General features: G+C 48.3%; 1 protein-coding gene across 2 annotated transcripts; it reads right to left on the reverse strand.

Annotated features, from left to right (window-relative positions):
* Positions 1-4099: 4099 nt before the first annotated feature.
* Positions 4100-16955, reverse strand: CLN3 (CLN3 lysosomal/endosomal transmembrane protein, battenin). 2 transcript variants are annotated; one of them, XM_059038219.2, is made up of 17 exons: positions 16203-16955; positions 15119-15421; positions 14807-14929; positions 14608-14686; positions 12099-12195; positions 10995-11066; positions 10504-10583; positions 10280-10365; positions 9566-9638; positions 9337-9480; positions 8421-8533; positions 7526-7572; positions 7376-7444; positions 7222-7277; positions 6990-7083; positions 4587-4727; positions 4100-4481 (listed from the first exon to the last, which is right to left on the reverse strand). In XM_059038219.2, exons 3-17 carry the CDS (start codon positions 14850-14852, stop codon positions 4362-4364), a joined length of 1317 nt encoding a protein of 438 aa, XP_058894202.1. In that variant the 5' UTR covers positions 14853-14929; positions 15119-15421; positions 16203-16955; the 3' UTR covers positions 4100-4361. The 2 variants fall into 2 exon arrangements, with proteins under 2 accessions (XP_058894202.1, XP_058894201.1); XM_059038218.2 differs by lacking the exon at positions 16203-16955 and having other exon boundaries at positions 14608-14710; positions 15119-15359.
* Between the last annotated feature and the right edge of the window lie 81 nt (positions 16956-17036).

Here is a 17036-nt window from a genome sequence, read left to right on the forward strand (position 1 = left end):
ATGTTGTAATGGAGGCTCTAGTCAAGGTAATTAGGCCAGAAAGTGAAATAAAAAGCATCCAGATTAGAAAGGTTTGCAGAGGACATAATTTTGTATATAGAAAATCCTAAGGAATCTACAAAAACCTATTTGAACTAATAACAAGTCCAGCAGAGCTGGAGCATAAAAGATCAATAGACAAAAATCAATTGTATTTCTAGACACTTGTAATGAAGAATTCAAAAAGGAAATTAGGAAAGTAATTCCATGTACAAAAGCACCAAAAAGAATAAAATACTTAGGCATAAATTTAACAAAAGAGGTGCAAATATATACGATGAAAACTACAAAGCATTGTTGAAAGAAAATAAAGATCTAAATAAGAAGAAAGACATCCTATGTTCATGGATCACAAATTAGCGCATTCACTGCTATGGCCTATGTTCAATCCCTGGATGGGGAACTAAGATCCCACAAGCTGAGTGGCATAGCCAAAAAAAAAAAGGTTTTTTTGTTTTTATTCCACATGTAAGTGAAATCACACAGTATTTGTCCTTCTCTATCTGACTTATTTTTCACTTACTATAATGCCTTCAAGCTTCATCCATGTAGTTGCAAATGGTAGAATTTCCTCATTTTTAATGGCTGAATAATATTCCATTGTATATATATATATATATATATATATATATATATATATTCCACAACTTGTTCATCCATTCATCCGTCAATGGACACTTAGGTTGTTTCCATGTCTTGGCTATTGTAAATAATGCCACTATGTACATAGGGGTGCAGATATCTTTTCAAATTAGTGTTTTTGTTTCCTTTGGATATATTTGCAAAAGTGGAACTTCTGCATCATATGGTAGTTCTTTTAATTTTTTGAGGATCTTCTATACTGTTTTCCATAGTGGCTGTGCAAATTTACAATCCCACCAACAGAGCCCAAGTTTTCCCTTTTCTATACAACCATGCCAGCATTTGTTACCTCTGGTCTTTATTTTTATTTTTATTTTTTTTTGCCGTACGCGGGCCTCTCACTGTTGTGGCCTCTCCCGTTGCGGAGCACAGGCTCCGGATGCGCAGGCTCAGCGGCCATGGCTCACGGGCCGAGCTGCTCTGCGGCATGTGACATCCTACCAGACTGGGGCACGAACCCGTGTCCCCTGCATCGGCAGGCGGACTCTCAACCACTGCGCCACCAGGGAAGCCCCCTCTGGTCTTTTTGACGATGGTCATTCAAGAGGTGTGAAGTGACATCTCATTGTGGTTTTGATTTGCATTTTCCTAATGACTAGTTGGCCGGGCCACTCAGCTTGCGGGATATCAGTTCCCCGACCAGGGATTGAACCCAGGCATGGAAGTGAAAGCCCCGAATCCTAACCACTAAGCCACCAAGGAACTCCCATGACTAGTGCTGTTGAGCATCTTTTCAAGTACCTGTTGGCCTGTTGGCCTTTCATACTTCTTTGTAGAAACATCTATTCAGTTCCTTTGCCCATTTTTAAATTGTATTATTTCCTTTTTTTGCTATTGGATTGTATGATTTCTTTATATATTTTGGATATGAACCCAGCAATGTGTACTTTTTAAAAATTTATTTATTTTATTAATTTATTTTTGGCTGCACTGGGTCTTCGTTGCTGTGCATGGGCTTTCTCTGGTTGCAGTGAGTAGGGGCTGCTCTTCATTGTGGTGCACGGGTTTCTCATTGCGGTTGCTTCTCTTGTTGCGGAGCACGGGTTCTAGGTGTGTGTGCTCAGTATTTGTGGCTTGCAGGCTCAGTAGTTGTGGCGCATGGGCTTAGTTGCTCCGCAGCATGTGGGATCTTCCTGGACCAGGGATCGAACCTGTGTCCCCTGCATTGGCATGCAGATTCTCAACCGCTGCACCACCAGAAAAGTCCCAGCAATCTGTACTTTAACAAGCCCTCTGGTGCACACTAAAGTTTGAGAACCACCGGCATAAGGCAATGTAAAACGTAAAGGCGGGATTCAAACCACAGCATGATCTAAGCTAACATATACTGAGTGCTATGGTTTCCCAGGAGCTCATGTAATTTCCACAACCACCTTACGCTGTATTGATACTATTGTCATTCCCATTTGACACGTCAAGAAATTAAGGGGCAGAGAGATGGAGAGACTTGCCTAAGATCACAGAGCTACTGAATAGCAGAGTTGGGACCCCAAAACCAGGTTTCTCCACTGCCAAAGCCCATGCTATCAAGCACTGTGTCAGCATTTCCCCTGAGTGTGGGCCACAAGCATCACTGGTAGAGATGAGTTAGCCTCAGGGGGTAGTACCTGAATGTTCATTTTACACTCCAACAGCTATGTATTTTTAAAAAATATTTATTTATTTGGCTGCGCCAGGTCTTAGTTGTGGCCTGCAGGATCTAGTTCCCTGATCAGGGATCTAGCCCGGACCCCCTGTGTTGGGAGCTCAGAGTGTTAACCACTGGACCACCAGAGAAGTCCTATGTATTTATTTTAATGTGTCATAGAAAAAAAATATATATAACTAGCATTCCAAGCTCATGATTTCAATAGTAATATCGTTTCCCTTTAAAATGAGTGAATTTTATTAAAAATTAGTTGATTTAATGAAAAGTATTTATTTGGTCATGCTGTGAGGCTTGTGGGAACTTAGTTCTCTGACCAGGGATTGAACCCAGGCCCTCAGCAGTGAAAGTGCTAAGTCCTAACCACTGGACCACCAGGAAATTCCCTTTAATGAAAAAAAAATTTTTTTTTTAGCTGCATCACATGGGATCTTAATTCCCCGATGGAACCCGTGCCCCCTACAATGCAAGCACGGAGTCCTAACCACTGGACCGCCAAGGGAATTCCCAAAAAATCTTAATAAATGTACTGTTATGCACAGATATAGCAAATATGGTAGAGAGAGTAACAGTGAAGTATGGGAAATACTGTTAAGCCAACCTCAGTTACTTAAAAAATATATAACTATTTGTGTATTTTACTGTATATAAATAGTACCTTATTTTTTAAAATTAATTAATTAATTAATTAATTTATTTATTTATTTTTGGCTGTGTTGGGTCTTCATTGCTGTGTGCGGGCTTTCTCTAGTTGTGGAGAGCGGGGGCTACTCCTCACTGCAGTGCGTGGGCTTCTCATTGCGGTGGCTTTTCTTGTTGCGGAGCACAGGCTCTAGGAGCGTGGGCATCAGTAGTTATGGCACATGGGCTCAGTAGTTGTGGCTCACGGGTGTAGTTGCTCTGCGGCATGTGGGATCTTTCTGGATCAGGGCTTGAACCCGTGTCCCCTGCATTGGCAGGTGGATTCTTAACCACTGTGCCACCAGGGAAGTCCCCCTACAAGTCCTTTTTTTAAGGTACTGTTGGGACTTCCCACATGCCGTGGAGCAGCTAAGCTAAGCCTGTGCGCCACAACTACTGAAGCCCGTGCACCCTAGAGCCCACGAAGCGCAACTACTGAGCCCGTGTGCTGCAACTACTGAAGCCCGAGCGCCTACAGCCCATGCTCCGCAACAAGAGAAGCCACCACAATGAGAAGCCCTCACACCACAACGAAGAGTAGCACCCGCTCACCACAATTACAGAAAGCCTGAGCACGGAGCAACAAAGACCCAACGCAGCCAAAACTAAATAAATTTTTTTTAAAAGGGGACTTGTAAAATAGACTGGATTCTAGGTAAAAATGTGCATGCTGAAGCACTTAGAGGGAGGTGTATTGCAGGCAACCTCCTACCATGAAATGCATCACAAAAATAAGTTGAACTAAGAAAAGGATAGATTTGCATGGAAGGTTGGCTACATGACAAGGCAACTAGAAGAAAACATTCATTGTAGAACCCAGGTGGTACATACATCAGTACTTATTGTGTAAGTTCTTTCAACTTCTCTGTAGGTTTGGAAACTTACATGTTGGGAAAAAAATCCATACAGATTTGTCCCACACAGTGAATGAATGAGTAAATGAATAAAGGAATTAACAAATAAGCAAAGCCTCAAAGACTAGACAATTTGCTCGAAGACTTTCTTTACACACTCCTGTACATATTCCAAAGTGAGCTTACTGTTTTTACAATAGAAGAAAATGTTTTTTCAGAGAGAAAAATGGCACAAGAGTCAATTGAAAAAATAGGCATTTATTCTGAAGGCATAATGCCAAGAAATTCCCCTAAAGCAGCTTGGGAGTGGAAGGAAACTGCTGCCCCTCCATCAAAGGGGAACAGGACCTCAGCACTTTTCTACATCCCAGCCGTGTAGGGATGGCTGGGGGCAGAGCTCATGGGTGGGCTCTGGGTTGTGGGCCTGGGGTCGGTCCAGCCTGCCCACCTGTCAGTGTGGGCCCAGGTCAGTGTGTCCTATGTTCCAAGGAGTCAGAGTGTCAGGAGAGCTGGCAGAGGAAGTCGTGCAGAGGCAGGGCCAGGAGCCCTGACAGCGAGATCCCCAAGGTGTCGGAGATACAGGCAGTTGCCATGGCAAACTCCCGGTGCTCACTGCTGGTCTGGGGAGGATGGGGAGCAGGGGTGAGGCTTCAGTCCTAGCTACTCTGCCTGGCACTTTCCCAGAGAGGCCACCCACCCACAGCCCTCGACCGGCTGGTGCTCACCTCCAGGGCAATGTTGTGAAAGGTGTTCACGTAGGCCGCACCCCCCAGGAGTCCCTCATACAGAATGATCAGGAAGACAAGGTAGATGCTCGGCAGGAAGCTCAGCCACACGTCCGCCAGCAGGAAGGCCAGGTTGAGGCACTGTGGGTGCAGGTGGAGGGGAGGGCTGAGGCTGGGACCAGAGGTGGGCAGGAAGGGAGGTGCCATCCCGTCCGGTGGGCCCCGGTTCTGAGAGATGCTGATGAGGGTGAGGGCTGACAGGCCTGGATCAAATCCCAACACCCAGCTGGCCTACCAGACCCTGGGATCTGGGGTAGGCCTTCTCCCTACCGCATCCCAGCATCCTAGACCTTGGGGGTCTCCTCCCCTCCTCCCTTTGCCTGTGTCAGTCCTACCGCCTGCGATGCTATCCCACCTTCCCCCACTTGGGCTCTCCTAGTCACCACCGTTCACAGCTCAGCTTGGATCAGGGTCACTCTCACTCCTATGATCTCATTCCTCCTCCCAAAGTCTCCCTGATTGGAGAGGTTCCCCTCTATTTTACCAAACTGAGGCTATGGTGAGACCAGAGGTTCTCAACTAGGCGTGACTTTGCTGCCTAGGGGACATTTGGCAACATCTGGAGATCTTCCTCGTTGTTACAACTGGGAAGGGTGGGTGTTACAGGCATGTAGTGGCAGAGGCCAGGGATGCTGCTCAACATCCTACAGCTCACAGGACAGCTTCGCAACAAAGAAGGATCCAGCCCGAAATGCAATAACGCCAAGGTTGAGAAACCGTGGCTTAGATGTTCCCATGCCTTCTAAGAAGGCTCGCTGACCCCACCCAAGGGCGTAGGTCCCTTTCTCTGTGCCCCAGTCCTTCAGGAGATCCCACTGTCCCAGTTCTCAGAGCACAGGGTTGCCTCCCCAGTGTGTAGGTCACCCCAGTGGTTCACATGCTTAATGTACACACAGATCACTTGTGGATCTTGTTACCTACACAGGCCTTGCCCTCAGAGGTTCTAATTCAGGAAGAGTGAGGTGGGCTCAGAGATCTGCATTTAAAAGGACACACCCTGGTAATACTAATATGACCCTAGAAACACTGCAGATGCTTTCATCTGGAGCATTAGGCCAGACACTTTCTATAATGGAATTAAATGATCATAAGCCGCTAATTCTATGAAGCAGCCTTGGTTAAAATTATAGCTAAAATCATAAGCTACACATTTCAGTGGCATCTAAGAAGAACCCCGAGTTAAGAATTGTTGATACAGGGACTTCCCTGGAGGTCCAGTGGTTAAGACTCCGCACTTCCACTGCAGGGGACACGGGTTCGATCCCTGGTCGGGGGACTAAGAACCCAAATGCCCTGTGGTGTGGTCAAAAAAAAAAAAAGAATTGTTGATACAATCTGGGACTTTGCGGGTACAAAGCCCTGGGGTGGCAGTCCTGCTCAGACAAATAAGGAAGAAAGTTAGAGGATATTTGTCTGCTGTTGACATAACATTAAAGTGTCATCTACCCTAATTTCTCTATATTGTTATCACAGAATTGAGTTAAAATTATTAGAAAGGGCAAAGAACTTTCCTGTAAGAGTTGAAGCTTTATTTTAGAGGCGATTTTTTATATGCCCTTCTAGTCCCAAGATTATGGCCCAGAGGGATATTAGAGTCACCGAGAATAATTTGGAGGTTGCCAATGACTTGTTTTAAAGTGTTTTCAAGTCTGACCACCGAGAACTCTGACATTTAGAAACAAGTAAGAAGACATGAATGTTTAAAATCATGTAGACATGTGACAATGAAACATGAATGCTGGTTAAGTAAAACTCCTTTTGTTAGACTGTTGTAGGTATTTTCGTTCATTTAAAGCTTAATCACTTACATGACCTTTGCCACGAATTTGCTCACCAGCCTTGAGATAAATAACCTGTCGACTACCGTGTCACTGATTCTATTGTAGTTAACCATTCAGGAGAAAAGAACTGAACATTTTCTTATTGTTGGAAACATTATTTGAAAGCCTGCCTCTCCGCATGAGGCTTGGGCAAATAATCATTAAATAAGTGCTTCTAGCTGATTAAGACACAATACAGAGTCTTGTTCTTTCATTCTTCGCATTTCTATTTCTTACAACCATGCCTGATTTATACGTGAGGCAATTGAGGCTCAGATGAGTTTGGGGACCTGCCCTAAATCACACAGCTACTGTGTGATTTAGTACAGAAGCTGGGATCTACATCCAGGTTTGCCTGGCTCCTGAGGCCACTCATTTTACACAGATCCCCGCTGGCCTCTGTTCCCCGTGCTTAGAACATGACGGTATGCAATCAGTAACCCCTGCTGAGGCAGGGAAGCATCGGGACCTAGGGAAGCTGGGAGCCAAGGCAGGCAGAGAGTGAGGGCCAGGGGCTCAGTACCTGTAGCAAGGCCAGGGCCCACGTGTGGCGGATGCGACAGCAGCGGAGAGAAGAGCGGGAGGCAAAGACGCCAGCCTGGTACAGCATCTGGTACCTTCGAGGGGGCAGGGAGTAAGAGGAAGCCCCTCTGGTGCCTACTCGGCAGGGCAGCCCCTCCCAACCCCAGTCCTTATCATCAAAGGCCCGCCCCCCAGCCCACTGCCGTGCTGCCACCCACCCTCAGTCTTCTCACCAGCGGTATTGCTGAGCGTGACTCAGGAACGTGTTCCGGAAGAAGAGGAGTTCAAACTGCAGCAAAGACCAGACGGGGGAGATGGAGGGGGATGTGTGGGTCCCCACCCTCATCGCTATTTCCACATCCCTCCCTCCCGGCAGCCCTCACTCACAAGTCCCTGGTTGATGAAATACTCAGCAAAGTAAACCAGCACCAAGGGGACAATGTAGCGCAGCAGGCTCTGGAAGGGTCAGGAGACATAAGTGGGAGGCTGGGAGATGAACACTGGCCGCAGGGGACACGCCAGAGCCACCGTCCGTACCTTAAACACGGTCCACCTTTCCTGAAGGGACAGGTGTGAGCTGGTGCCTGCAGGGGGGCAGGGAGAGAAGGGCAGGTGAGGTCAGCAAAGGGGTGCTGGTGTGCAAGAATCAGCCAGCCAACACAAGAATGTGAATGCACATACACCACTGGACTGTACAGTTAAAAATGGTTAAATTGGTAAACTTCATGGTATGGATACTTTACCATAATTTTAAAAAAAAAAGTAACTAGATGAGACTTCTTCATGGCTCTTGTACAATTTGACGGCAATTTCTACCCCAGCCACAGTGGGCCCTTCTTTCTGTTTTTGAACACCCAAGCTCAGTCCCACCACAGGGCCTTAGCACTTGCTGTTCCCTCTACCTGGAACCTGTTCACCTGGATGTGCACAGGACTGACTCCTTGTCATTCATATTTCAGCCCAATGAGATGTCCTCAGAAAGGCCTTCACTGACCACCTTCTCTAAATAGAACCCCTTTCCTCCCCCGACCTGTCATTTCTTGCTTTTTTTTTTTGGCCGCACTGCACGGCATGTGAGATCTTCGCTCCCCAACCAGGGATCAAACCCGTGCCCCCTGCAGTGGAAGCGCAGAGTCCTAACCACTGGACCACCAGTGGAAGCCCCCCCAACTGTCATTTCTAAGCACATCACTCTGTTATGTTCTTCTAGTACTTATCAATGTGTGAAAGCGTGCTTCCGATTCTGTTATTTGTTTATGAATGGTACAACACATAGTCAGTACTCAGTGAGTATTTCCTGAGTAGATGAATGTGATCGGCTCTCACCATAACCAGCACGCCTATCCGCTTCCTCTTCTGACTGCCCACAGGAGAGAGGAAAAGGCTGAAACTCAGAGAAAGTGACTGCTCTGACGGTCACTGTGTCTCCTACCTGGCTTCGACTCTGGGGCCTCGCTGTTTATCAGGGGCTGCCGGGCCGCCGTGTCTGCCTCCCCTTCCCCTCCAGGGTCCTGGGGCCCAGGAGAGGTGAGCAACAAGAAATAGCTAGAAGTGGGCAGAATGAAAAGAAGATTGAAGAGCCTCTGTCAGGCTGGACAGGCCACTTCTTCCCAGGGCAGCCCCCCTCATTCCTCCTCTCTGCCAAGGCCCTCCATCCCCGGCCAGAGAACTCCAACTGCGCAAAAATGCTTCTTTCTCTGGAACTGAAATGTATCTCCTTGTTGTTTCTAATCCATGGGCCCTCGTTTTGACTCCTGGCTCACACCAAGCGTGTCAGCCCTGTTTCCTTGTTGTTGTTTTTCTAATAATCGTTCTAGCTACCATTTATCACGTGTTCATTTGGTGCTAGGCCGGAAGTTTCCAAAGTTTGGTCACTTATGTTTTGCCTTCATGATATTTGCCATATCCACATTCCCTCTGTGTAGAATATTTTTTTCTTGAATAGTTCCCTTTCAATTGATTCGCTTTTCCTACATGGCCTTATCCCAAGCCATAATCTGTGAAATCACAGGTTTGGTCGACCAATTGAAACTTTTCCTAATTCACATACACAGAATGAACAGAGTCTATCCTTGTCCCCTCACCGTGGGAACCACACTGTAATGAATGCCTCACGCATGTCACCGCACAGGGAAGCAAGGAAAGCCACCACCATTTGAAAACTGAGGGTCAGAGACATAAAGTAACTCGTCCCATACAACACGGTAACAAGTGGCAGCTCCAGAACTCAGACTCGGGCCTATCGGAGTCCAGAACCCACATCCCCCCACGTGGGGGATCTGAAGACTGGGATCGTGATCAAGTTCTCTCTCCTCGAATCCCTCTTCCTCCCAGCCCAGGCCGCTTACCTGGCCAGCAGCAGTGCGGGTATACCCAGCATGGACAGCAGCGTGTGCTGGGGAGAGAGGCCAGCCTGGGTGAGGCCCAGGTAGGACAGTGCCCCCAGCAGCCCTGCTCCCCCAGTACCTGAGGACCACCAGGAGATCACAGCCCTGAGAAGGAGAACACAGTAGCACTAAGAAGGACCAAAGGCAGCAGTGGGACCCCCTCCCCTCACTCCCTGCTCAGCCTGCTTACCTGGGGTAGAAAGCGGTGAGTGAGAGGAAGGTGACCTCCCCCAGGCCTGAAGAGATGCTAGCCAAGACCACACCTGGGGAAGGACAAGCATGGCCATACCTACCTGGCCTTTCCCCAGTAGCCTCAATCCCCAAAGGGGTGTGGCCACAGCCTCCTCTGCATCCACACAGACGGTTTGCTAAAAACAGATCCCTTGGATCGGCTGGGCTCCAGATCTGAAGTAGAACCAACCCTTTCCTCTGCATGTCCTCTCATAGGGAATGGTACCTCCATCCGCCCAGTTGTCAAATCAGGAGTAAGAACTCATTCTTTTTTTTTTTTTTTTTTTGGCTGCACTGCGAGGCTTGCGGGATCTTAGTTCCCCGACCAGAGACTGACCCCAGGCCACGGCAGTGAAAGCACCGAGTCCTAACCACTGGACCCCCAGGGAATTCCCAAGAACTCATCCTTGATGCCTCCTCCACTTCCATCACAGACGCTTGGTGACTGCTCATCTTGATCTCCATCTAATCTGTCCATTTCCTCCCATCTTCCCCACCGTCTACCCCTCCAAATCGACCTCATCTCCCATCCCCTATTGTGACCGTCTCAGCATGCTTCTCGGGGGTTACAAAAATAATCCCTCTCCTTTGGGAAGCTGGGGAGATTACCCCCACCAATGTGCTGTTGTAGTTCCTTTGAACCCCCCCACCTGACACAAAACCTCACGCTCACCACACAGGCTGATTCCCACCGAATGAGAAAAGGCAACCAGGATGAAGCTTCCAGCAGCACACATCCCACTGGTGAGCACGCGGGGGCTGAAGGGAGATACAGGCCGGGGGGGGATGGTCAGCTGCCATTCGCAGCTCCCCAGCCCTCCCGCCACCTCCTCTGCTCTCCCAGCCTCCCCACTCTCAGACCCCACCTGCCTCTCCTCCCGCCACTTCCACCCAGACCTGTAGGGCAGCAGATGAAGGCCAAGAGGAGCCAGCAATTTGATGACGAGGGTGGGAAGGATGTCTGCCAGGAGCACCGCCTGGGACCGGAGAACAGAGTGAGGCCCCAGACCTTCCCGGGGACAACCCTCCCAACCAGTGGCCAAGGAAAGATGGAAACCGGCCCATTAGACCTGCTACAAACACAGGCTCTGAAGTCACACAGATCTGAGTTCCAGCCCCAGGTCTGCTGCTCCTTAGCTGTGGGTCAAGGTATTCACATTCTCTGAGCTGCAGTCTCCTTATTTGGAAATCGGGGATGATTACAGAGCCTAACTCACAGTACTGTTGTATGGATTCAATAAGCTGATATATGCTGCACACAGAAAGGGCTCAGTAAATGGCAGGCTTAATTAGTAGAGTCATGATAGTACCAGCTGGGTGCCGAGGGGGTGTGGGTGGGGTCTACAGACCCAGAGTAAGGGTAAAGGGAGGACCAGATGGGTACTCACAGCTGTGGAGACAGAATTGCAGTCAAATCGAGATGAGCTATTATGGGAGGTGGGTGTTGGGTCTGGGTCCACCTGATGGGAGACAAGAAAGTCTTTCACCCAGGGAGGCAGGAGGGCAAACAAACAGGGCCGGGCTCCATTCCCAGCTCTGCTCTAATTTGAAGCATGGCCTTGGGTCAGCACTGGCTTCTTAAGACCTCAGTTCTTCTAGGTGCCCAAGGGGGAAGGGGAGGTTTCCATAGAAGTCTCAAACTAATGGTCCACATGCCAAAGATGGCCTTGTAAGTGGACTTTATCTGGGTAACACACTCAGGAACTTTCATTTAAAAAATCTGGGTTTCCAGAAAAATCTGTTATTGGACCAAATTCCCTGTTGGACCTGCAAGGTGGTAGCTTGGGCCTGCATCCTCCAGCTCATCATAGACAAGAGGTTCTCAACAAGAGATGATTATACCCTTCAGGGAACATCTGGCAATGTCTGGAGACATTCTTGGTTGTCACAACTGGAGGGTGAGGGACATGCTATTGTCATCCAGTGGGCAGAGGCCAGAGATGCGGCTAAACATCCTACAACGCACAGGAAAGTCACACAACAAAGAATTATCCAGCCCAAAACATCAACAGTGCTGGGGTTAAAAAACCATGCCTTAGACCATAGTCCCACCCGGCCAACGTTTGGATTTGCAATTGCTTTACAAGAACAAATTGATTCTTAAAGACCCTTCCTGGCCTTCCCTGGTGGCACAGTGGTTGAGAGTCCGCCTGCCGATGCAGGGGACACGGGTTTGCGCCCCGGTCCGGGAAGATCCCACATGCCGTGGAGCGGCTGGGCCCGTGAGCCATGGACGCTGAGCCTGCGCGTCTGGAGCCTGTGCTCTGCAACGCGAGAGGCCACAACAGTGAGAGGCCCGCGTACCACAAAAAAAAAAAAAAAAAAAAAAAAAAGACCCTTCCTGTTCTGAGGTCTGGGAACTTTAGCCATTTTGCCCCACCCCTTAGCCACCTCATTCCATGAATTTTTCAAGTGGGTTTCTGCCCAAGGGTGAGTCCCTCATCTTCCCATAGGGACTAAACATGGTGGTGGTGGTAGAGAGGGTCACTTACATGGCTCTGGTTCCCAGGTGCTCTCTGGTGACTGAGGATGTCATGGGCAGCGCTGAGCATCACCACATAAGAGAAGTTGTTGCAGAGGCCCAGGAGCCTGGAGTGAGCAGGACAGAGCCCCCCACCCCCCAGTTTTATTGAGATATAATTGACATAGAAGAATAGACATATAATATAATTATATACAATCTATCCACAGTCCTAGCACCAAACCTCCACCTTTCCTGTGCCTTCTTTTTTCTCTATCACCAGACCTCATCCCCATTTAGTGCGAAGGTTAGAAATACAGGCTTTGAGACAACAAATTTAGGTTCATATCTAATCTCTGAGACCTCTCCCAGGAAGAGAAGGAAGTTATCCTTGATGACTCTCTCCTCCAAGCTCCCACCATGATTCAGTTCCCGGGGCATTTCTCATCCACTGATCCACTGCCTCTGACTGTGGTATGGTAGAAAGATACTGGGGGCTTGAAACCCAAAGGACTATGTTCAGGTCCCAAGTCTGCCACTTCCTACTTGAGTGGCCTCAGTCTACTCATGTGTAAAATGGGGATCCAAATTTCTCTTCTGACTATCTCACAGAGTGCTGTAGAGATCAAAACAAGATAATACCCTTTACGATCCATGGAGGATCTGGTTCACTTATTCTCATCTCCCAGAGCTGCCATCAGTGATGGGAAGGGAACAGGACACAGCCCCAGGATATCATGTGTCCTTTTCACAAGCCTCTGAAGTGGTACTGCTGCTCTTCCTATTTTACTGCTGAGAAACTGAGGCTCACAGAGAGAGCCTCACTTCCAACCCAATCTGTTGCTCAGGTCCTTGATGTTTAGGTTAGTGCTAGAAGTATTTCCCAAAGCTCACTATTCGAATGATTTTAGGAGGTAGATGGATGACTTTTAAAAGGTAGTGATGCATTTATTTAAACGTGCATTAGGAAAATACTGGCTTTCCGTCCAGAGTAGTGATTTATAGTTTTCTTTTAAAAAGTACATGTATTTACAAATTTAAAGGCTGAGTTGGATCTCCAAAATATACAAGCAGCTCACACAGCTCAATATGAAAAAAACAAACAACCCAATCAAAAAATGGGCAGAAGACCTACATAGACATTTCTCCAAAGAAGACATACAGATGGCCAACAAACACATGAAAAGCTGCTCAACATCACTAATCATTAGAGAAATGCAAATCAAAACTACAGTGAGGTATCACCTCACACTGGTCAGAACGGCCATCATCAAAAAATCTACAAACAGTAAATGCTGGAGAGGGTGTGGAGAAAAGGGAACCCTCATACCCTGTTGGTGGGAGTGTAATTTGATACAGCCACTATGTAAAACAGTATGGAGGTTCCTTAAAAAACTAAAAATGGAACTACCATATGACCCAGCAATCCCACTACTGGGCATATACCCAGAGAAGACTATAATTCAAAAAAACACATGCACCCCAATGTTCATAGCAGCACTATTTACAATAGCCAGGACATGGAAGCTACCTAAATGTCCACCAGTGGAGGAATGGATAAAGAAAATGTGGTACATAATTACAATGGAATATTACTCGGCCATAAAAAGGAACAAAATTGGGTCATCTGTAGAGATGTGGATGGACCTAGAAAGTGTCATACAGAGTGAAGTAAGTCAGAAAGAGAAAAGCAAGTATCGTATAGTAACGCATGTATATGGGATCTAGAAAAGTGGTATAGGTGATCTTATTTGCAAAGCAGAAATGGAGACATAGACATAGAGAATAAATGTATGGATAGCAAGGGGGAAAGGGGTGGGGAGGCAGGAATTGGGAGACTGGGATCGACACATACATTATTGATACTATGTATAAAATAGACAACAGATGGGAACATACTGTGTAGCACAGGGAACTCTACCTAATGCACTGCGGTAACCTAAATGGGAGGGAAGTCCAAAAGGGAGGGGATATCTGTATGTGTAGGGCTGATTCATTTTGTTGTGCAGTGGAGGCTAACACCCCATAGTAAAGCAACCAGACTCCAATAAAAATTAATAAAATAAAATAAAATCCTCACAACATGGCAAGATGCCTGCTATTATCCCATTTTATAGATGAGGAAACGAAAATTCAGAGAAACTAAAATCAAGAAGATAACCGATGACATTGAGATTTGTCTAGAAATTAAATGATTTGTTACTGATATTCATCTCAGAAATGGTCACAGAAAATTTCAGAGACACGAATTCTGAATTTGAATAGATATTATTTTCATGAAAAAATTAAATAGTCTGAGTTGGTTGGAGTAAAAACATGAAGAAAATATCCCTACAGGTCATATGAGAAGCTGGCCAAAAGGTGAAGGTGATAAGGGAATGAGGGAAATTTGGGAAATTTACACATGGCCTCAGGGCAAACCAAGCGGTTCAGTAACTATCTTGCGGATTCAGCTCCTTTGGGGAAGCTCAACTCTCTTTTCTCACCCCTCTTGTTGCTTCCCTCTTGCCACCCTACTTTTATTTCTTCAGGCCACTCACCAGAAGCCCACCGCGTTCTTCCAATGGGCGCCCTGACGGTCCTGCGGCGGGGGCCTAGGTGCCGGCTCGGCCTCCTCTCCTGGAAGGGGGAAAAGAAGAGGGCCTGACCCCCAACCCACTCTCAGGTGCACGATGGGCCAAAGGGCGTTCTCCCGGGACCGAGGAAGTCAATCCCGTGAGGGTGGGCAGGAATACTCACCCTCCGAATCCGAAAGGCGCCGCCGAGAGCCCGCACAGCCTCCCATGGCATCAAGTTCAGGTCCCCCGAGGGGTCCAAAGTCAGCGAGAGTTCAGAGTTGGCTCCGATGAGGCGGATGAGGGTCTACGATGGGTGAGAGGGATCAACGCCCCATTGCCGGTCCCAGCTCCGGCTTCTCCGCTGCACTGGCGCCTCAACCAGCCACGGCCCTAACCCCAGGCTCAGTCTCGCGCCCTCGTACGCCCCGCCACGCCCCACCCGTCGGACTCTGCCCCCCGCCCCCTCTAAAGCAGGGGGCCCCGCAGCCTGTACCTTTAAGAGCACCTAAACATTCCGCACCCAGGAACGACGGGTCACGTGACAGCACCTGTGGGTCCCTCATCACGTGCTTGAAGGTCCTCACCACTTCCGGGTCTTTTCTCGATCTTCTCTTTAGACCTTCCCAGCTTCCGGGCGGGGGACTGAGAGAGGCTGGGAGAACCCTGGAACCACCGGTTTAAAACTGGGGTGGGTAGGATCAGCAAGAAGAACCATGACGTTAGTTGGCACGCCCAAGGCCGTGACCTACCGTACCAGCACTAATCATGGCTGCGAATGGCTTCAGCTCCTCTGCGCCTGCCGGAAATAAATATGGCCACCTGCCTAGCCGGTACTGTTTCTGGCTGACAACAAAGGCAGACACCTTCAGATCATTCTTATTTCTATCTGTTGCCTTTAGATTGCTTAGAAACTGCACATAAAGATAACAGCCACCTAAAAAGATTTCATGAATTGTCTGTTGGCAGTATCCAAGGTGGTTAAGAGAGCCCTTTTCTCAAATTATCTTAGAACCAAAGTAGTAGTTCAACCCTGGTTTTACAGATGAGAAAACAAAAAAGGAAAGTTACTGATGAACATACAACTTTATACTTTTTTTTTTTTTTTTTTTTTTGGTGGTATGCAGACCTCTCACTGTTGTGGCCTCTCCCTTTGTGGAGCACAGGCTCTGGACGCGCAGGCCCAGTGGCCACGGCTCACGGGCCCAGCTGCTCCGCGGCATGTGGGATCTTCCCGGACCGGGGCACGAACCCGTGTCCCCTGCATCCGCAGGCGGATTCTCAACCACTGCACCACCAGGGAAGCCCCGAACATACAACTTTAGACCTAAAGTTGACCTTAGAGACTCGGCAATAAGAAACAGCACCAGAGGCAGGGGTGCTGGCTGCTGCAGGATTCCTGCCTGCATTAAGGGTGCTTAGACCAGATGATTCTAAGGCCCAAGATTCTGATTCTGTGATCTCATCAAGTTCCTCTAATTGGAAATTTGGAAAGTGAGGCTCAGGGAGGGGACCCAAGGAAGAGGTGTCGATTAAGGTCACTTCACAAAGTCCCAGATAAGGAGCGATTATTCTCTTACCTTCCTCTAGGTGGTAAGGCAACATCCTGAATTTTCTTCTTCACGTCTTTCCCCTGCTAATCTCTCTTGTGGGCTTCCAACAGTCAGTGCCTTCCTCTCCCAGCTCTTTCTCACCACCAGGCCCTCAGACTGCTGTTTGAAATGTACCCCCTTTGGTCTGCTTCCCAGATCACTCAATCAATGAAAAGTGGGATCCTACTACCCATGCAGGGCTCTAGAAGTTCAGCAACGTGTCATACATGGCCTCCACCTTCAAGGAACTCAAAGGAGGGTGGGAGGTAGACGTGAATAACCACAGTACAAAGTTTAGCCAAGTTTCGTTTGGCAAGAATGACTACAGGTGAGGGAATGGGCATTGGAGCCACCAATCCAAACCCTTCTTCCTCTTGGGGAAGCGTTAATGACCCTGAAATGAGAAGCCAGAGCTCTTACCAGCCCCCTCCTCACTCCTACTCCTTGTCCCCAGGCAAAACAGGAACCACAAACCCCAGCTTCCTCTCACAGAGAGGCTGTGGCTTTGGGGGGAGACGGAAATGGCTGAGGTATAAATACAAGACCTGAGTCACTTGAGCTGCAGTTGCCACATGCCCCCTCCCCCTCCCCAATTCTGAGGTCTCCTGCTCCTGCTTTTTCCTTTCGGTCCTCCTCCCTTGCCCTTTAGCTCCGAATGTACACCACCTGAGTCCCCTGTGTGATATACACCCACTTCCCAGCCTGGGCTGGAAGCAGCTGTGGGCATTGCAGAAGGTGGGCAGGGCTCGGGGTGGGGATGCGTCAGGGAGAGACAGGGGAAGAGGAAGTGTCTTGGGTCCCGGGGAAGACTGGCTTGGTGGG

This window comes from Kogia breviceps, chromosome 14 (genome assembly GCF_026419965.1).
Source record: "Kogia breviceps isolate mKogBre1 chromosome 14, mKogBre1 haplotype 1, whole genome shotgun sequence".
In the NCBI taxonomy this organism is placed as follows: Eukaryota; Metazoa; Chordata; class Mammalia; order Artiodactyla; family Physeteridae; genus Kogia; species Kogia breviceps.

What these genes read in the sequence shown, in the direction of transcription:
- CLN3 (XM_059038218.2), bottom strand. Translation starts at nt 14,852, where the DNA reads ATGGGAGGCTGTGCGGGCTCTCGGCGGCGCCTTTCGGATTCGGAGG. An exon ending in CCCGCACTGCTGCTGGCCAG is followed by an intron (nt 8,534 to 9,336) that starts GTAAGCGGCCTG and finishes GCCCACTTCTAG; the next exon opens with CTATTTCTTGTTGCTCACCT. An exon ending in CACGCTCAGCAATACCGCTG is followed by an intron (nt 7,084 to 7,221) that starts GTGAGAAGACTG and finishes GCCCCCTCGAAG; the next exon opens with GTACCAGATGCTGTACCAGG.